The sequence below is a fragment of the Aspergillus welwitschiae genome (genome assembly GCF_003344945.1).
Source record: "Aspergillus welwitschiae strain CBS 139.54b unplaced genomic scaffold BDQ94scaffold_23, whole genome shotgun sequence".
Classification (NCBI taxonomy): Eukaryota; Fungi; Ascomycota; class Eurotiomycetes; order Eurotiales; family Aspergillaceae; genus Aspergillus; species Aspergillus welwitschiae.
The window spans coordinates 490,446-509,546 of record NW_020798717.1 but is presented as its reverse complement, the minus strand read 5'-3'; the positions used below and the strand labels follow the sequence as shown (position 1 = coordinate 509,546).

At 48.6% G+C, this 19,101-nt stretch overlaps 8 protein-coding genes across 8 annotated transcripts; 5 read left to right on the top strand and 3 right to left on the bottom strand.

The window, feature by feature from the left end:
• Nucleotides 1-711: 711 nt before the first annotated feature.
• On the bottom strand, nucleotides 712-1,212 carry BDQ94DRAFT_172053 (uncharacterized protein; the record flags this gene model as incomplete). Its single annotated transcript, XM_026771885.1, has 1 exon — nucleotides 712-1,212. The coding sequence occupies one exon, from the start codon at nucleotides 1,210-1,212 to the stop codon at nucleotides 712-714; it is 501 nt and encodes a 166-aa protein (XP_026624661.1).
• Nucleotides 1,213-2,000: 788 nt separating this feature from the next.
• Nucleotides 2,001-5,109, top strand: BDQ94DRAFT_180360 (glycoside hydrolase family 71 protein; the record flags this gene model as incomplete). Its single annotated transcript, XM_026773602.1, has 3 exons — nucleotides 2,001-2,084; nucleotides 2,135-3,315; nucleotides 3,372-5,109. 3 exons carry the CDS (start codon nucleotides 2,001-2,003, stop codon nucleotides 5,107-5,109), a joined length of 3,003 nt encoding a protein of 1,000 aa, XP_026624660.1.
• A 438-nt stretch (nucleotides 5,110-5,547) lies between these two features.
• BDQ94DRAFT_147119 (translation initiation factor eIF2B subunit gamma) lies at nucleotides 5,548-7,527 on the top strand. Its single transcript, XM_026766960.1, has 2 exons — nucleotides 5,548-5,935; nucleotides 6,027-7,527. Exons 1-2 carry the CDS (start codon nucleotides 5,755-5,757, stop codon nucleotides 7,430-7,432), a joined length of 1,587 nt encoding a protein of 528 aa, XP_026624659.1. The 5' UTR covers nucleotides 5,548-5,754; the 3' UTR covers nucleotides 7,433-7,527.
• A 140-nt stretch (nucleotides 7,528-7,667) lies between these two features.
• Nucleotides 7,668-8,082, top strand: BDQ94DRAFT_147118 (uncharacterized protein). Its single transcript, XM_026766959.1, has 2 exons — nucleotides 7,668-7,704; nucleotides 7,765-8,082. The coding sequence occupies exon 2, from the start codon at nucleotides 7,859-7,861 to the stop codon at nucleotides 8,030-8,032; it is 174 nt and encodes a 57-aa protein (XP_026624658.1). The 5' UTR covers nucleotides 7,668-7,704; nucleotides 7,765-7,858; the 3' UTR covers nucleotides 8,033-8,082.
• Nucleotides 8,083-8,123: 41 nt separating this feature from the next.
• Nucleotides 8,124-9,948, top strand: BDQ94DRAFT_59390 (Cys6 transcription factor domain-containing protein). The gene is made up of 3 exons (XM_026776132.1): nucleotides 8,124-8,149; nucleotides 8,199-8,703; nucleotides 8,754-9,948. The coding sequence occupies exons 2-3, from the start codon at nucleotides 8,210-8,212 to the stop codon at nucleotides 9,817-9,819; spliced, it is 1,560 nt and encodes a 519-aa protein (XP_026624657.1). The 5' UTR covers nucleotides 8,124-8,149; nucleotides 8,199-8,209; the 3' UTR covers nucleotides 9,820-9,948.
• A 129-nt stretch (nucleotides 9,949-10,077) lies between these two features.
• Nucleotides 10,078-12,627, bottom strand: BDQ94DRAFT_160590 (2-deoxyglucose-6-phosphate phosphatase; the record flags this gene model as incomplete). Its single annotated transcript, XM_026769236.1, has 7 exons — nucleotides 10,078-10,451; nucleotides 10,505-10,906; nucleotides 10,983-11,197; nucleotides 11,798-12,230; nucleotides 12,298-12,407; nucleotides 12,457-12,478; nucleotides 12,531-12,627. 7 exons carry the CDS (start codon nucleotides 12,625-12,627, stop codon nucleotides 10,078-10,080), a joined length of 1,653 nt encoding a protein of 550 aa, XP_026624656.1.
• Nucleotides 12,628-12,984: 357 nt separating this feature from the next.
• BDQ94DRAFT_147110 (class I SAM-dependent methyltransferase) lies at nucleotides 12,985-14,175 on the bottom strand. Its single transcript, XM_026766958.1, has one exon. The coding sequence runs from the start codon at nucleotides 14,045-14,047 to the stop codon at nucleotides 13,076-13,078; it is 972 nt and encodes a 323-aa protein (XP_026624655.1). The 5' UTR covers nucleotides 14,048-14,175; the 3' UTR covers nucleotides 12,985-13,075.
• A 3,476-nt stretch (nucleotides 14,176-17,651) lies between these two features.
• BDQ94DRAFT_180356 (uncharacterized protein) lies at nucleotides 17,652-18,733 on the top strand (the record flags this gene model as incomplete). The annotated part of the gene is made up of 2 exons (XM_026773601.1): nucleotides 17,652-18,011; nucleotides 18,061-18,733. The coding sequence occupies exons 1-2, from the start codon at nucleotides 17,719-17,721 to the stop codon at nucleotides 18,731-18,733; spliced, it is 966 nt and encodes a 321-aa protein (XP_026624654.1). The 5' UTR covers nucleotides 17,652-17,718.
• Nucleotides 18,734-19,101: the final 368 nt, after the last annotated feature.

The following is a 19,101-nucleotide window of genomic DNA, read 5'->3' as shown; positions in this document are numbered from 1 at the left end:
GCTTTGTGTGGGAGGTCTGAGCGCAGCACGTGACTAGCCTACATGGATGCCTCAACATATCTTGCTAAACTGAATATACAGGTGCATCCTGAGAGTTGCCTTCACTTGACAAAAGCCCTTGTACTATCCGCTGTCTAGGGGTGTCCCCAACTAGCCTCATCACCCCTATCATTTAGATTACTTTATATGCTGTCTTCCTAAATGACTGAAAGCTTGATACATAGCATCCTGAAGCCGGAGCTAGAGTATAAAGCTCACATGAAATAAACGAGCACAATTGATCTCCACAGTAGCGACAGATACAAGAGACAGGAAGACAAGACAAAAGAACACATCAATAAAAGACAAAGTAATTAAATTCTGACTCCCCAAATTCCCAGTCCTCAAGAACAGCCCGCCTCCAGCGACGGTATCACCCGCTGATACATATTCACGATATTTTGGTGAGTTCTGTAAACCCGGGTGGTAGGTTTGGCTTGGGCAAACTTGAGAAAGTCATCGTAATTACTCATGACTCTCGTCATGTCCCCGTCCGATGCCAGCAATGCCATGTTTGCATAATCAAGATCAGCGTAAACAATCTTCAATGGCGGTGACACAGTCCTGTCAATACCCAATTCTCGTTGGGTGCTCAGCAGGTCGACGTCTGGGTACTTATTTGCAAAAGCCAGCGCTTTCGCAACCTGAAGCTCCCCATTAAGGACAATCATCTCACTGAGCCTCACGGCCTGCGCCCATTTCAAGGCCACCTGCCTTGTCCATCAGATCGGTAGATGGCACAACTGCTCGAGCCTCTTGTATTTTACTCGCGACAGCATTGACCACATTGGCAAAGTAATCCGGAGCATTCTTGATGATTTCGTCAGCCTGTAAGTCGCTACCATTGTAATTCCAATACGTATCAATCTCCTCGGCTGTTGCATAGACGTCAGGGCTTCTAGTGGATCCAGTTGAAGTGGGCGTGAGATCTTCCGCATAATATGGATCCATGATCGTTCTCAAAAAGGCCTCCAAGGTACAATCTTTACCAATACAGTCACCTCCGATTGTGGCCTCATATGAGATCCCGTCTTCGGCTGCTCTGGCTGCAGCTGCGGCATCGATCTGATAGGCATAGTAGAAAAAAAGAGCTTCAAATGGACCGGTCATTTTCGAACAATGCCCAAGTTCAATGGAAAGAACCAGCATGAAGATAAGCAGGACGGGCTTCATTGTGGGTAGATTTTCGAAAGCAGAATATTCAAAGTCTCGTTGGAAGAAGAGAATGGAAAGGAAGGTCTTGATTATTCTCAATTAGACCAGCTTGGAAATATGAACACCAGGGATTTACTAGTTTCTTTATGTATCTTCTATGAAGGCCTCTCCCACAATCAGCGTGGTAAATTCGCCATGATCCTATCGAACATTGGGGGCCTTATCACTCACCATGGCGCCTAACCGATCATAACGCCGGCCACTACTAGTCAATGCAACCTCAATAATTGCAATCAAACTAAATAACCCGATTATGGTGGATACCAATTTGCTTTAGCGAATGACTACTGGCGTTGGTGTCACAGATAAGAGTATACGGATTATTGAACAGGAGCCTGTGAGACTATCGAGGTAGGAATTGCTGCGAGCCGACATGATGTCGTTCCAAATTAATCCCTCATCTAGTTACGAAAAAGCTCAACTAGTATACGCTAGGTAGTAATGAATACCTGCTGATAATGGGATGTCTATGCCCTTTGGTTGAGACTGGACCACAGCGGACAGGCCTTCTCTATTTATAAATAAATGCCTATATGCTCTGGTCTATCCCAAGGACTGGCACAGTTGCTCATTCTCACTTACGCTCACTTTCACATCATCCAATCGTTCGTTTCAATATAGAACTCATTCATTTCATTCACCCCTTTTATTAGCTTCGGTCTTCCTCTCCTGCAGGCAAAATCTCCTTCTCGACTCTTTATTCTATTTGTTTCACCGCTCAGCTCTATAGGGGCATACCTCTAATTATGACCCCTTTTCTTCCAGCGATCTTGGGTCTTGTGCTTTTCTCACTTGATGTCCATTCACGAGCAGTCTTTGCCCATTTTATGGTATGTCCTTTGCTATTTTATAACGAACCTGGGCTGACAGCGCCGATAAGGTCTCCAATACCCTCGGCTATACGGTCGATGATTGGCAAAATGAGATGCTCCTGGCTTTGGATGCGAATATCGACGCATTTGCGATGAATATCGCTGTAGGAGACGCTACCAACACACAATCTTTGGAAAATGCTTTCTCAGCTGCTGTGAACACTGGATTCTCTCTTTTCTTTTCCTTTGACTATGCAGGGAATGGGGCATGGGCCAAGGACGACGTCCTGGACATGCTAGAGACTTACATATCGGCCAAAGCATATTGGAGATATAACTCAAAGCCCTTTGTCTCTACATTTGAAGGTCCTGACAATGCAGACGACTGGGTTGATATTAAGGAAAAGACTGTGTGCTTTTTCCTTCCTGACTGGTCCTCCGTGGGGGCTGATGTCGCCGTGAGTCTTGGAGGCGGGGTGGCTGATGGCTTATTCAGTTGGGCAGCATGGCCGTACGACCCAAGTAATATGAATACCTATGTTGACGCCTCTTACATTGATTTTCTGGATGGTAAGCCATACATGATGCCGGTCTCTCCCTGGTTCTTTACCAATATGCCTGGATACAACAAGAACTGGCTGTGGCGGGGTGATGATATCTGGTATGACCGCTGGATCCAGGCCATGTATCTTGCCCCTGAGTTCGTTGAAATCATCTCCTGGAACGACTTCGGTGAATCCCACTACATTGGCCCTACTCCGGACGCTGATTCCTCGCTTGCTGAATCGACTTATACAGCTTTCGGGACAGGTCAGGCCCCGTACAACTATGCCTTGAACATGCCACACGACGGTTGGCGAGCTTTTCTTCCCTGGCTCGCTGATACTTACAAGAACAACATCTCGACAATCACGCAGGAAGGTGTTCAGGCATGGTACCGACTGAATGTCCGGGGAAGCTGCACGTCGGATGGCGGGACAACCGGTAACACTGCGAGCCAACTGCAACTGGAATACTGGCCATACGAGATCCCTCAAGACCGGATATTCTTCTCTGCTTTATTAGCCTCTTCAGCAGATATTTCAGTGACAGTCGGGGGTACAGACCTAGGCGCATCTTGGAATAGTACCCCCAGTGGAGGGGCGGGCGTCTACCATGGTAGCGTGGAATTTTCGGTGCAGGCAGGGAGTGTCGAGGTGGCTATCACTCGAGACGGCGCAACAATTGCAAGCTTCACTGGCGAGGAATTGTGACAGGCTGTGCTGCATCAACTGAAATTGAGAATTGGAACGCCTGGGTAGGCAGCGCCATGTCGGCCACCACGATCTCAGCCACCCCGACCTACTCCCTCGCAGACGAGGTATGCATCCGCGGCTGGGGGGTAGGCAACTTCAATGGCCTTTGCTCCTTTGCTTGTGCGCTAGGATACTGCCCTGTCGGGGCCTGTCTGTGCCAGGAAATGGGCCCTCAGGCAAAGTTGCCTAAAAGCCTGGGAGTGATCGGCTACCCTGCCGCTGGAATGACATCCGACTACTCGGGTCTCTGTGCCTTCTCTTGCAATTACGGCTACTGCCCTTCGTCCGCTTGCACCACTACAGAAGTGGCTCTTGCTACTTCTACTGTGTCACCATTCACCCCTGACACTTGTACTTCTGGAGAAGGAACCGGTGACCTGACAGGTCTGTGCAGCTATAGCTGCGCCTACGGTTTCTGTCCCATCCATAACTGCACTTGTACTGCAACCGGTCCCTTAGACGTGCCGCCTACTGCAAACACTAGCATATATGGCTACACCATGGATACCTATACTGACAGTGGTCTATGTGACTTTGCCTGCGAGCGAGGCTATTGTCCATCGCCCGTCTGTTCGGACGACGTTGCTGGTAACAGTACAGACCTAGTGTGCACAGATGATGATCCTGATTCGGATTGTGCCGATGACGTCGAAACCTGCGACTACACCCTTACTTTCGACAGCTTTTCGAGTTTGAAGTCTTCTTTAAGCTCCATAGAAGACTATTGTGTGAACTATTATGCTCTTGGTATCCTTTCCGACATGCTCGCCGACACGATGACCAATTACACGAACATCCTCTCAAGCTATGGTGGCAAATTTACTGAGTACCAGGAGTACATCCGCGAGGAAGTTCCTGGCGTATTGGAGGATTACATGAACCCTGGGGGTGCTGGAAATGCCTTCTTCACGTGTACCTTTGCCCAGGATGGCGTGAACGCTTCCACAACCACATGTCCGTTTGACGTGGAGCAGCTTTACAACGACTATGAAATATACTACAACCTTATCAACGCTACTGCCTTTTGGGCCAACCTCACAGCCACTACCGGAGTCCAAAAGAACTGGGTGCAATTCGGAGACAAAGATGTCGGCTCCAGTTGCGGCGTAGGATCTGGCAAGACATGCCAGCCTGACAAGGGTGTGCTGAAGGGTTACCCTCTACCGGCTGATAACATCACCGTGACGAACCCACAGACGATCGTCGAGGATGCGCTTCCAGGAATCTATAATTTGACCGAGACGATCTATCTGACCCAGATACTGTCGGCCACAGGTGCATATGGAGGTAGCATGAACGATGTGCTTCTCACCATTTCAACCGTCGTCTTCACGCTGGCTCAAGCGGTAGCAAACATGGGCGAGGTGGTTGAAGTTGCCGATAAGGCCTCGGAAGAGAAAAAGAAGGCAATGATTGAGGAAATCATCTTTGGCGTGTTAATGATCGTCCCTTTCCTTGGCGAAATCAGGCTGATTTCGGACGGTTTGGAGCAATTGGCCGATATGATGTCGCTCATCGGAGATGCAGGCGCATTGGGCAGTACAATCTACGGCGTAGCCACCGATCCAGATTCGGCAATACTGGATATATTCACAATTGCCCTGATGGGCGGTTACCGGACACCGGAAGAGTTTGAGGAAGCTGCCAATGCCCGTCGCGCGCTGACTGATGATGAAATTAGTAGCCTGGGGTCGGACTGGAAATCGTGGAGCGATGACCTCTCCAATGTGAGGTCGGTGTGTTACTGAGATGCCCGACGCAGGGTATTCATGCACAATATCATTCTTCCTTCATGGAACGTGTGTCACCACCATTTCAAACGTGTAGTATGAGAGCAGAATATGGACGATTATAACGGTCTTATACAAGAGGGCCCTGTTTTTGGTGAAATGTAGACTCGTGACACTTCTCCAGATATCGGCCTGTCTGTATGCTCCATACAGGAGACGCACTTGATACTGGAGTCATAGCCTGGTGGGAAGTAGTGTCGAAAGTGAAATTCTAAACCAGAAGGAGAATGAAAGCTCGTAAAACCATCGGTCATGATCCGTGCACGGGATCCACAAAACTAAGGTCGGGCCCTCCCGATCCTGACTCATTCCGCTATCAACACGTGACTCTCCCCGAACTCAGCTCACATTCGCGGCATCAGGTGGTTCGCGGCGGACCACTTTGAGCATTGCCAGGTACTTTAGGCCCCAGTGCCTAGTCGGAACGCATTATATGAATGGGCTGGTGCTGTCTAGCATTTGACGCAACCGTCTGAAGCTTCTCCAGAGCGCAGCCGCGTTTCAAGTCCACGATCTCATTACTGCATCGCGGGGTCAACCAAGTGATCGAGCAGGCGCATTATACATAATCAGCTCCCCTAGAGTCCAGCAACTTCAGAAAATATGCCATCCTCGGCTCCGGTGCCCGCGACGGGCTTTCAGGCTCTCATTCTATGCGGTCCCGGCGTCTCTCTTAACACCTTCACATCGAACCCGGAGGAGTACCCGAAGAGTCTCATTCCTATCGCAAACAGGCCCATGGTGTTCTATCCCATCGACTTTTGCAAGCGGTCAGGCATTACAGGTACGTTGTTGGTGACTAAAACATGTGTCCTTCAACCCTAGACTGGCAGATCCCCTGTCCTGGACTAACGTCATATCTCGGCCGATACTAGATATCACATTAATCACGCCCCCTTCCTCTCTCGGTCCCCTTCAAGCTGCTCTCAAGCAAAACCCACATCTCACATCGCTACCCGCCCCCTCCGTGTCCGTCGTGGCCCCCAAGGACCTCGAAATGACCATGGGAACGGCCGAACTGCTCCGTCTTCCGGAGGTTCAAGAATGTATCAAGACAGACTTCCTTCTTCTTCCATGCGACTTGATATGTGATATCCCAGGTGAATCTATACTAGAGGCGTGGTTGGTCATTCAGGGCGCTTTGGGGGGTAATCCCGATGGCCCGGGTGGGGAGCAAGGGGGCCGTCGCGGCGGGCTTGCCGTATATTATCAGACACTGGGTCGTGAGGAGAGCGTGAAAGGCGAGGCCACCGACTTTGTCGCTGTCGCGCCTCTCGGGCAGGATGAAGCTCCTGTAGTATCACATCCCGTTGATGGACCATCAGCCCTGCGGTTTGGCCTATCAAAACTACTCATGTCAATGCCTATGGATACTGTGAAGGAGAGGATGGAACAGGACAAGGGCTTCCTTGTGCGCCACGCCTTAGTACAGAAGTATGCCCAGGTCAAGATGTTGACCAGCTACCGGGATGCACATCTTTATGTCTTTCCCTATTGGGTGAAGGATCTAGCTCGTCACCAGGAGAAGCTCGAATCGGTAAGTGAGGATCTTATCGGCTATTGGGCCAAAGGATGGCAAAAGGGTCTAGGGGATAAGCTGGGAATGAACAAGATCTTCCATGATCAAAGCCAGCACGACAACAAAAGCCACGACGGTGATATGGTGGAGGACGAGATTGATCTCAACAACATAAGTTCTACAAAGGTCGGCAGTCCGGCTTCACAAGCTGTGGAACATCCTCAAATTCTCGCCTATGTACAACAGGGGTCAACACCATTTGTTCGAAGAGTTGACAGTTCCGCTATCCTGCTGTCAACATCCCTTCGGCTGGCCAAGCTAGAATCGATCGAGGAAGTTGGTCGTCAGGCAGCATCGCCTTTTGCGCATAGCCAGAAAGTTGCCCATCCTGAGGGCGTGGCCCAACGCTGCACAGTTACAAAGAGTGACTGTTTGCTTGCTGAGAATGTTACCGTGGAACCAACATGTGTCATCAAGGAGAGTGTCATCGGGCCCAACTGCCATATTTCTAGTGGTGCACGACTCACTCGCTGCGTGGTTATGGACGGAGCAGTAGTTGAGTCCCGAGCTCAGTTGACAGGCTGTCTAATTGGCCGACGAGCTAGGATTGGTCGTGAATCCGTCCTCAAGGACTGTGAAGTCCAGGATGCCAACGTCGTTCCGGAGGAAACGGATGCTAAGAACGAGAAGTTCATGGTATTCGAAGGTCTGGATGATGAAGGAGATGAGGGAATGGACGATATGGAGGAGTTCGACGATTGAGTCTGTTGATAAGTTCAGTGGCGACTGGTTCGATGAATATTTCACATACCCCTGCTTATGTCTTGATGAGAAAGACGAAATGATTTTCAAAGGTTACGTCACTGGTGAACATTGACCATTAAGTTGCAACCTGATGCGCAGGCTACTTGTAGAGCTGGTATATACAACATTCTCGACCGGCGGCCGACTCAGTCCGATCTAGTCCGGTTTGAGCCGAAGTTCCTATTCAGCCTAAAGCGTTGGATGTTACAGATACCGCTTGCTTATAACAGGTTAGAATAAGACCCCATGATGACTCCACGTGATCCACCATTTATAATCTTGGCTTCCAGATAAACTCATGAATCCTTCGGTGATGCTTCCGCCGACCATACTATTGGAATAGTGACAACCATACCCACAATACAATGCTGACCTCCCCATTGGATGCATTTCCATTTAGAATCATGGAGAGCTCTCCACTTGACTCTGATCTTCTACCGTTCGATATCAACATGTCTTCCGGAATTCCATTATCTACTGGTGCAGTGGAAACGGAGGAAGAAACCGATCCCAGTACAGCTACGCGCTTGTGAGACGTGTAGCCAACGCGACAGCTAACATGACCTCGTCCAGCAGGCGAGATCAGTCATATCTACCCCGGAGCAGACCTTGTGCCTTTGGACGTCTTCCCGTCTTCTCTTCCACGACGGCTCGTGAGGCGGGCACTATCTTATCGTAAGCTTCTTTGTCGCGCAGGACAGTTTTACCAAGCTCACTGCACTAGGATTTGCGATCATGACGCCTCGTGTACTTCCATCGCGCAATGTGTCTAATCCGTATCTCCAATACTGGTTTCCTATGTCACTGAACGACCAGGCGACATTTAAGGCTATCGTACTATCCTCTCTATCTCATGAGCGGATTAATGGTTTGATCTCAGCAAACATGGCTAGCCTGACATCGACCAAAGAGGTCGTACCGTACTTGAAACAATACTACTTGGATACGATAACTTCGATCAATGAAGCACTTCACGATCCTGCTCGAGCAACTGCTGATGCGACTATCTTGGCGGTCTTGATGATGGTCGAAAAGCCATTGCTTCAGGATCATAAAGAATGGTCCAAGCGGTCTCCATTCCAGGCACCTCTCCATGGATTACAGTGGTTAGACGTTCACAGTGCTAGGGAGCCCAATCCGGTCCACCAGATGGGTCTGCACAAGATTATATCCTTGAGGGGTGGCCTTGCTCAAGTCAAGACCCCCGGTCTTGCAGCCGCCGCATTCTAGTAAGCCACGTCTCTCATCACCCACGATTAGAAACTGAAAATCGCCATAGCCGAGTACTAGTAAATTCGACACTACTACTCTCCCCTCCGCCGCTTCCTTTCGTCGCACTGTCTGGCCAGAACGCATCCGAGATAGAAAACCACTTGCTCCTTGGCACCATGAACCTAGTCAATCGCTTAAACGTCCTCAACAAACTCCCTCTCGAGTCGGAACTCCGACAAGTGATGCATGGACTAAGAGCCTACACAGCAAATATCGACGACTATATTTCTGGACGCAGTCCATCCTACAGTCCCCAGGCAATGTGTGACCAGCGCAATTTAGTCCAGTATCATCTGATGAGCATAGGGCCCATTGCCGACACAGGACTTGGGGCTATATCTGAAGTCTGTCGACTAGCGACAATTATCTACAGCATCGGAGTGACATTTCCACTTTCTGGTGTCCGAGCTCCTTTTGGAACTCTGGCCATGACATTACAGTCTGAGTTAGAAAAGAATGATCTTATCAACACCTGGCCAATGCTGGAACATGGTGAGATCCTGTTTCTGTGGATCCTGATGGTGGGCGGTATAGCGGCTAGGGACGGTCCCGGAAGAGGCTGGTTCATCGAGTGCTTGTCTGAGATTATGTTTGTCTCAGAGAATGTGCAGTGGAGCTGCGTGAAAGAAAAGCTGCGGATGATACTTTGGCTCGACACTGCTTGCGATATGGCGGGTAGAGACGTCTGGAGTGAAGCCCACGCTCTTCTGCAAATACGAGCGCAAAGGACAAAATCAGTCCCTTCATCACCTATAGCACACCAGAAGTTGAAGGCACCTTGCGCCCACTGTCGATCAAAGAAGATTAAGTGCGATAAGGATGATCCTTGTCAGAATTGTGTCAGAAGTGGGTTGAGCTGCGGCTCAGCTGGAGCCGGTGCGGCTTTCCAGGCAAGGGTGCACGTGTTCTCCATGCGACAGAAGCCGTGTGATCTGTGTCGACGACGGAGGGTGCGATGTGATAAGGAGAAGCCCTGCAAGCGCTGCAAAGATGGTGGCTTCAGATGCGTTTACAGAGAAGACCAATGGGTTGAAAGCTTGGAATTGAGATCCTCCCAGGCTGGTTGCAGTTAGCATCTGCTACTAAACAATTCATGAACCACCACTCCCACTCTAGCGACTGGGTTTTAACAATACAAAAATAGGAACACTGGAACAAGATCGTTGGCTTCATACATTAGACGACAGTCCGGTCATACTAATGTTGGACGATGCAATATGTGCGCTGTGATCATTGAAATCTATCATGAACTTAAGACAACCAACTACCGCCTAATCATCTAAGAAAGCCCACCATGACGCTTAATCAACTGGCCAGAGCATATCCACCACTCACAATCCAAGAGCACGAATCTCGAACTCCACGATACTAGGAATGGCCCCCCAAAGGCTCGGTCCCTCAGGCTTCCACCCTAAAGCGCGCAGCCGACTAGCCCGACTGCGACAGTTTCCACCCCATAGAACCGGCGCCCACGGATGGAATTTAAGAGCGTCTTCAACGGCCAGTGGTTCGATATCCGCAGCAGCAAGCTTTCCCTTCTCCTGAGCAATCTGGGTGACTTTTTCACTCACACCTTTCCATGAGAACTCGCCGGCCTCGGCAAAATAGTATCCCTCTGGGCCCCAGGTTGCTGAGCCTCCGTTGGGCTTCAGTGCTTCTTCAGTTAGGACGAGGAATGCTTTGGCTACGTCGCTGACGTGACAGTCTGCATTAAGGTTAGTCTGTCTCCAAGTTTCAGAGAGGTAGAAGGAGACTCACAATCCCAGAGATTCTCCCCCTTTCCAACAGTAAACCCTTTCCCCCGATTTAGAATCGCTTCAGTCAAGAACGGAACCTGCATGCTCCGCTTCTTGATCGGCCCCTCACCAACGCCATAGATAGTAGGCGGGCATACAATTGCTGTGGGAACATTCAGCCGCATTCCACCTGTGATAACCGCATCATCCACATTCCGGTGTAGAGCCTCCGCGGGCAGGTTAATGATCTCATGAATGTCTTTGACATCGTCGTAGATCTTTGAAGTGGGGTTTCCCGGCCCAGTCGACATATCGTTAAGAACGCCCGTGCCAGAGATGTGAATGTATCTCCCTCTTCCATTGCCATTTGCTAGGCCACTGAGAAGGGAGTTCACAGAAGGGACGTGGTCGGAGCTGGCGGTTTCTGTTCAAGTATGAAGATGTCAGTCGATGACTTTTGGGTGAAGCCTGGCTATAGAGGGCGGCTGTAGCAGACTTACGCAGCACAACATCAGCCTTAGCAGACTCCTCCTTCAGCACTGCATCATCATCGAGGGTCCCGATGACGGTACTGATCTTGGGGAAGCGGCTCTTGAGCTTATCGGCTTGCTCTTGGTCTCGGACTAGTGCCACGACGTCGTACTCGGGGTGCGCAGCAATTAGAGTGACTGCTGTCTGGCCACCGACGTAGCCTGTTGCACCGGTGATGAAGACTCTGGGAGACATCGTTGAATGATATGCTTGAGTTATTTGAGTTGCTGTAATAGTTATTGTATTGGGTTTGATTGTTGAGTGGTTATGGGACACTGATTATGGGTAACTGTTGCCATTTTATAATCAATTCTCCGCAGAGATGCAGCCTTGTCAATTACCAAGACAGCGACGAATGTCGTTGAATTGCTAAGCAGATCTGGCTTTGAGGCTATTCGGATAGTCTGACACGAGGCTCGCCGAGTTCGCCGAATGCGCCGGGTTGACTAGTTGCGGATGGACTTCCGCTAGTTTAAACTGTCTCTATGCTTAGATTCTGCCTCCCGGATTCTTACTGGCTCGCTCTATATCACCCATTATGGCCAAATGCTCGTGTTTCTCGCTTCTTTCTTATCTTCCGCCAACTGAACAGAACATTGCTAATCACAGCAGCACGCTTTAGGGACTAATGAGAGAATCGGCTCAAGTCATTCAGTTCTTTCCGTTAATTTCTATACATCAATATATACTTTCTATCTATAAACAAAAGCATAATAACTTGCCCTACAATAACCCCGAAAAATGAACTTCAAAACCCCTCTCACACCTCTCCACCCCCACGAACCTCAAGTCCCTCACCACCCAATCAGCCCCAGCTCTCTTCAACACATCGACAGAATGCGTCGTCGCAACCGCCAAAACCTTACAGTTAGCTGCTTTGCCCGCGCGAATACCAGCCGGAGCATCCTCCACCACCAAAACATCTTTACTTCCATTATCATCATTCTCCCTCCCAGCCAAAATCTTCTCTTTCCCCTTGCGATATCCCTCCGGATCCGGCTTTCCCAATGTGACATCCTCCGCTACAGTGACATGTTGCGGTTGAGGCAGTTGTAGGACGTTTAACCAGCCACTTAATAGTGCTTTCGTTCCAGATGTCACTATAGCGTGAGGAATGTGGAATTTGGCTAATGATTCGAGGAAATTGCGCGCACCGGGGATCTCGACGGCGGGGGTTTTGCTAAGTGTGGGGATTTGGGATTCCATTTCGCTAACATCTAAGGACAAACTTTAGGTCAGTCATGACTTAGGATGGGATATGGAAGGTAATGTAAGTGTACATACATTCCCAGTTGGCCTTTGTGGGATCTAATTGTTGTAGGACATCGATGCTCCGTCGCCCGTGCGAGGTGCGGAGGATTTCATGGTGGTCGATGCCTAGTTCATTGCCGATTCTGTAGTTGTGAGTAAGATTGCTTGTAAGGTGTGCTGATGAGGGTATACCTTTTCCAGTTCTCGATTATCGCTGGGCGAATGTTAGATCCTGTTCGGGTTTTGTATGGGAATAGTTGGCTCACCTTCTGTTGAATCTATGATGGTGCCGTCAAAGTCTAGCAGGACTCCTGCGAAGGTGTGGGATGCGGAGGGCCCGGATTCTTGCGTTTCAGGTGACATTTTTGCTTATGAGAAATAGTTATCGACGATGTGGGGGGGTTCAACTGCTATGCTAATCGAGCTACATCTTTATATCGACAGGCGTGGCGCTGATAGGCGGGTAGTTACTGTATTCGGTAGTTGTCCCGCCTACCAAATAGGCAATCGGCCCGACACATCTTGACGACGGTGAAGAGATATGGTTAGAGTTAAAGTTGAGTCTGGATTGTAGATCACCATCGAGCCTATAAATAGATATCTGCCTGTGGAACTAAATTCGTGTGCTGATACTATGGAATTAATGCTGCCATGTTTACACATCTGGGGTATATCAAGAGTTGACAACCAGAGTCTCACCGAAGTCTACTTTTATTCTTATCCCTGATACAGATGTGTGATGAACAACATTTCCAGTTCAATTTAGCCATACCATATTTAAACATTATATACCCAAGCAAAGTATCAGCAACTACATCGGCTTCTGCGCCGCAACGACCAAAACATCAAAAATGGGATGAATATCCTTCCTCAACGACTCCCTCTTCACCCCAGCATTCAACTCCTCAATCTCACTCTGCTCCCAACCCAGCACATCCCCAAACAGCGCAGCAGTGAATCCCTCCACTCCCTCCACAAAATTAACCCTCATGAAACTCCCACACTCCTTCAACCTGGCATCCTTGGGCCAACTTCCAATCGGCAACTTAAACTTCATCGTATGCACGGCACCAAACTCAGCCTCAGCAACCCACTTCTCAAAATCCGGCGCCGGATCCATCGTCTGCCCGATCCTCAAACAAGCCTCCTTCAACCCATCCATCATCTTCACCATATAACTGTCCCCCTTAAGACTCTCATCCTCCGAATACAACGTATTCACACTCTCCTGCAACTCTAACCAACCCCCGGGCTTCAAATTCTCATAACACTGCCTAATCAACCTCGGCCAATCGCGAATCGACCCCGCCATATACCGACAATGAATATAATCATATGGCTCACTCTCCATCCACTCCTTCTCCACATCATCCACAATGAACTTCACATTCGGCGGCACCCACGACGGCTGGATCGGACTGAGATCGTTTCCCACGATCTTCTCCACGTTCGGGTACTCGTCGCCCATTTGAATGGCCCAGATGCCTGTGCCTGTGCCGATGTCTAGGATTCGTTTCCCGTCCGGGTTGATCGGCGCGAGGAAGAGTCTGTTGTTGATGAGTCGGTAGAAGATGTGGTGCACCATGTCTAGTCGGTCTTGTTCGGGCTGGTCGTTGGGAAACGGGTAGTTTCCCAGGTGGTGTGCGTGGTAGCGTCGGCCATGCTTGTATTCGTATTTGAGTACGCTGGAGCTGAGTGATGTTGTGGAGGATTCGGTGCCTAGGCTGATTGCTTCGTCTTCGTGGTCCACTTCGATGGGGTGGTCGGGGGCGATTGAGCCCATTGTTACTACTTCTGTGTATTCCTTGTGGTGTGGTGTGGTGTGGTGTGTGTTGTACTGCAAGGGATTTTTATGCCACGTGGTAGTCAGATCGAAGAATACCCAGAGAGTACGGAGTAGCAAGAGAAAAGAAAAGAGAAAAGGAAAATTCAGGGTCACGCCACTATAACACGGAGTTTTATATCTTCACATGGTGGATTGGACGGAGCTACGGTTGGACTAGTTAAAAAGCAGCAACTACGGAGTACTTTATTTCTGATTCGCATGTTCGGCGGAAGCCGAGGCCGGCTGTTTCTTGCTAACGAAATGCCATGCCTTTAGCGCTTATGCTGGTCCACTTTCAACGGTCGGGTTGCAGTGAGACTAGTGATATAGCGAATCACAGTGGATTCATGGGTGTTGAACGGGTCAATGGCTCCGGAGATGTGCCGGGGTTGGTTTAGATTGATTGCTGGTGGTCCTTGATTTCGTGTTTTGCGCGTGGCAGTTATCTAGTACGTCCGGTCCAGTGGAGATATATCTATAACAGGATGGAAGTGATGTTCTTGGCGCGGAGTATAGTAGTAAAATAGATAATATTATCTCAAAGCACTAACCAGTAGACCCAAGACGATATACCACATCTATTTGGGCAGCAGACGGAGGGATATATCCCAGCATATTACTATCAGTTTATCATTCTCGCCTTTTGCAATAATGAGTTGTTATCTTATCGTAGCCTTCCTTTTAACCATTAGAACTATCTCTACAAGTTTCTCAAATTCATCGATAGTACTGGTATCGTTCGAGGCGCTGGTTGCTTGGGACCTCTCATCACTGGTCCTTCCTGCTGCGATTATAGCCAGATCTATTCCTAAATCATGTTCTTCCTATGAAACCCACCCTTAGCAGCTACTAGAGGTCGTTAACCACAACCCCCTTGTTCCTTCGAATTGTCCCACCCTTTATGCCTGTCCGCTTGTCGAGCCCTGCCCACGACCAACCTCATCAGGCGCGATTCCTTCCGCAATGCCAATCACTAGCGTGAAGCGCCCAGTACAACCGGTATAGTTGATTCTAAGTAACCAAGGGCAGTCTGTAGGTAGGCGCCGGGCGCATGACGCACAATACAAAAGGGCGTAAAGAATGAAAGTGGGAACAGCCGGGGGATTGATTTATTCAATGTCATAGTGGCGAGAGTATTCGTCTATGGCGACCTTAAGAATCCAGGCGATTGTTTTATCCTATTTGATCTTCGCTCGTTCTTTTTGGGTGAAATCTTCCCACTTCTTTTCCATTTCTCTCAGTCGTCTATTCGAAGGTGCTGAGAAGAGGTTGTTTATGGTGACTTTCGAGTCTGTCACGCTCAGAGAATGTAGCAGTTCTGAGAGAATTTCTCTAATATATCAATGAGATTGTTCTCGATCGTCAGTAGCTGGATATTTGATGCTCTTAATATGATCATCACGTTTCGTACACGGTACCGGCAGACAGACTCCCTGAGTCTGGATCAGCAGGGCATTGATATAGCTGAAGCGATGCATGTTAATCTGATGAGCTTGAGTTCTGCTATGACGGAACTCAACATCTCACGACCCTAGTCGAGTAAGCAGTACAGCAGGAATATTAGCAGTATAGACATTTTCATGGTCACTGCTATATAACCGCATACTAAAATGGTTCTGCATATGCTTTGCGGCACTCAAAATGGAGCCAGTTATGAGGTTCAGCTCTGAGATAGTCGGACCTTGACACTAACAACGTAGTAGTTGGCCGAGCGCAGCTATCCTATTGACATATACGTCTTGCCAGGACCAACTCTGTCATCCAGACGCTACCCGCGACGCAGTCGCTTTTCTTCAAGTTTCTAGATGCAGTTATGGCGACTGGTCGCCAAAATTTGAAGGAACAGTGGCCTTTCATTTCCGATAGGTAAGGCAAAGCTATGATCGTGATTCCCGCAGCGTAAAAGTTTTCTTCTGAGTTTCACCCTCTCCTGCATTTTCTTTTCATTCTTGATGTCTTAGACTGCGCCCTATAGCTATTTCTGTATGTTAACGTTGGTGGCGACCCGTCAGCTGTTCCAGCAGTTGGCATAATCTGCTTATGAGTTGTGGGCACATTATCCCAGATACTATCCACTTCTGCCACATTCCGTGGTCGTGTACTGAATAATATAAATATATTATTTTTATTAGAGTAATTGGGTCCTACTGTATGCATATAGAAGGTCAAGGACATACATAAAGAAGATACCATATAGTAAAGCAATCTAGCTATGAGATTAAATGCAGAAGATAAGTGGAAGATGATACAAAGCCCCTTAAATACCAGCAGGGTAGCCAAGGCCGGATTGAATAATGGAATTGAATTCTATACCAAGTGAAACTCCGAAACATTCGCTGAATAGCTGCAGGTCGACGCTTCGCAGTCCTTGCAGTGAAGAGTTGATCTGGAAAGCTTGGAGCTATTCAGGCAGGACAGTGGGTTACTTCAGTAGATTTCGGCTGCCCTTCCTCATCCATGGCTTCGCTAGAGGAATCCTTCCTCAACAGGATGTTGGTATGAATTATGCAGTACTGCTGGCTCCTCGACACCATTGTAGATGCGAGCGTATGCTGGTCCCGGTATACCATTATAATTGTCTCACGTGCGATCCAAGCCGTCTCGACCCTCGCTTGCTGTAACTAACACTATCAAAGTCAATATGACATGGCTCACCGTTGTTTGCATTGTGGAGTAGTCTTCAGGCATCATTGCCTCTTGTATCCCTCCATGTGTACCCATTTCCAGAAGGAGCACAAACGCCAACAGCTTTCGACCAGCCAATAAAACTCAACCAACCATCTCGCAGTATCACGAACTTTCAACCAGCTCCGGTAGTGATAGGAAACAAACAAGGGCCATGCCATCTGGTTATTCTAGTGTAACCAGTCTGACAACATGAATATTAACTCGACATGGCAGAGGCGTCAGCGAAAGTGGGGAAAGTAAGTAAGTATGGGTAACAGTGAGAAACCATGGGGCTCTAGCAGGTTGTACGAGATCCTCAACCTTGATCATGAAGCACAACCAGTGGTATTCCTCTTCAAAGGATCCTGTTCGCTTAGGTATGAAGGCTTAGGAATAAAAACATGGTTCAGGGGGTCAGGACTGCTACTACTCTGTGAATACTGTACTACTCTCTGTGATTTCAGTCTAGTATTGTGGAAGAAGAGTGGCGGTGTCACAAAAACTCTCAGATTTGTTACTCTGTGGATCCTTTAGAAACATAACCTTACAATATGAATTAGTTCATTTATAGTTCATTGTTGCCCAATCCCCTTATCTTTGCAGCAGGATTCGATCCCTGCTGGTAAAATATGTAACATGTATTCATCGACAAATAGCCTTATCTGACGGCAGTTAATTAGAATGGTGATATATTACCTAGTCTTTTTTGTTGGTCTAAGTAGTGTTCATCGATTCACAGCTAATTTTGGCACAGGCAGGGTTATAATTCACGCATGATAGGTGGAAACACTGTTCATCACGTGGTTAATGGCTTCAATAAACTATAAATGACTTCAAAGGTGCCATTGTAGGTTGGCAGTTTACTTCCCTTGTTGCACTTTCGTTCACAGCCCACGCACATCTGAATCCGGATCCATCTTTGCACAGAATCCTGTAACCGGCAGCTTGCGAAGATAAGAAAAATGCCAACGTCAAAATATTTCGATCGAATCCCCCCATTTCCTTCTGATATGCCTGTGGTTTCTCTGGCAAAAGTCTCTCTCGAGGCTTTGAAGGAGAATAGGGGATCTGAAGTAGAGAAGCTATACGAAGCCTGTCAAAAATGGGGGTTCTTTCTGCTAGACTTGAAGGAGTCAAGTGAAGGGGCTACCCTGCTCCAAGATGCCGAAAAAATGTTTGAATTGACTACAGAGCTCTCTACACTGAATCACGAGACCCTAAAAGCCTACACTTACAAACCCCCAGACTTTATGAGGTACGTGCTTCTCCCCGCTTCCTGGTCTTGCATGTTGATTAGTGAGTAGGTATAAATGTATGGGAAGCTTGAAGACGGACGATGGCGACGTCGACTATATTCACGCCTACTCGCTCAGTCAAGATGAAATGCTAGGGATTTCCAGTCATTCACGCCTTCACCCCGATGTGATTAGCACCAGTCAGGAGCAGATCAGACAATTTATCGAACACGCCCATGCCGTGCTAGATGAGGTTTTGGCTAAATTGGACACTTGTCTAGGCATCGAATCCCAGACACTAGAAGCATTGAGTCCGCTGGATCAAGAATCTGACGGTATCGTTCGCCTGCTCTGGAGCCCAGCCCAAACCAATCCCAATTACGATCGCATTTTATTCGGTGGCCATACTGATATGGGAACAATGACGCTTCTGTTCAACATCGCAGGCGGGCTTCAGGTTCTCCCCGCAGGGTGTGAGAATTGCAAAGAAAATTGGCGTTACATAAAGCCTGAGCCCGGATGTGCTGTGGTAAATGTCGGCGACACATTGGTAGAGTGGACTGGGGGCCTCCTGCGCAGCTCTCTGCACCGGGTAGTGACAGCTCCAGGGGACCAGGCAATGGTGCAGCGGCACAGTGTGGCCTATTTGGTACGTGCTAAGCGAAATGCGTCACTTCAGCGCCTTAAAGGAGGCACCATCCCGCCACTGGCACCTGGAGAAGAGGATGAAACGCGTCGGTAGATGAATGGAACGAATGGAAGTCTCGGCAAATTGTCCTGGGCCAGTTGAAGCCTGAGACGCGAGGCGGACGCAACATGTAATGCTATCCCCTCTCCACCCCCAAGCTCGAATTATCTCAGTTATTGGCATAGACCTCTTGTCTCTCAACATCGGTTTCCACGCAGGCCACTTTGCAGGACTGAAATTTCTGCTTGCAGTGAGCTGAATGGGATAGGATACATAATGTGCACAAGGACCTAACTACCATGGCAAATTATTGGAAAGGATCGTTTTCAAAATAGAAGCAAGGCTTGTTGGAATATGCAGTTACGCTTGTTCAACCAGAATGTAGACGAATGATGCAGTCACGGACAGGGGACATTGGTCCA

Excerpts from the sequence above, each read along its gene's own strand:
- BDQ94DRAFT_147119 (XM_026766960.1), top strand. The coding sequence starts at position 5,755 with ATGCCATCCTCGGCTCCGGTGCCCGCGACGGGCTTTCAGGCTCTCATT. Across the intron at positions 5,936-6,026 it reads CAAGCGGTCAGGCATTACAG|ATATCACATTAATCACGCCC; the intron begins GTACGTTGTTGG and ends GGCCGATACTAG.
- BDQ94DRAFT_147118 (XM_026766959.1), top strand. The coding sequence starts at position 7,859 with ATGCATTTCCATTTAGAATCATGGAGAGCTCTCCACTTGACTCTGATC.
- BDQ94DRAFT_59390 (XM_026776132.1), top strand. The coding sequence starts at position 8,210 with ATGACGCCTCGTGTACTTCCATCGCGCAATGTGTCTAATCCGTATCTC. Across the intron at positions 8,704-8,753 it reads CTTGCAGCCGCCGCATTCTA|CCGAGTACTAGTAAATTCGA; the intron begins GTAAGCCACGTC and ends AAATCGCCATAG.
- BDQ94DRAFT_147110 (XM_026766958.1), bottom strand. The coding sequence starts at position 14,047 with ATGGGCTCAATCGCCCCCGACCACCCCATCGAAGTGGACCACGAAGAC.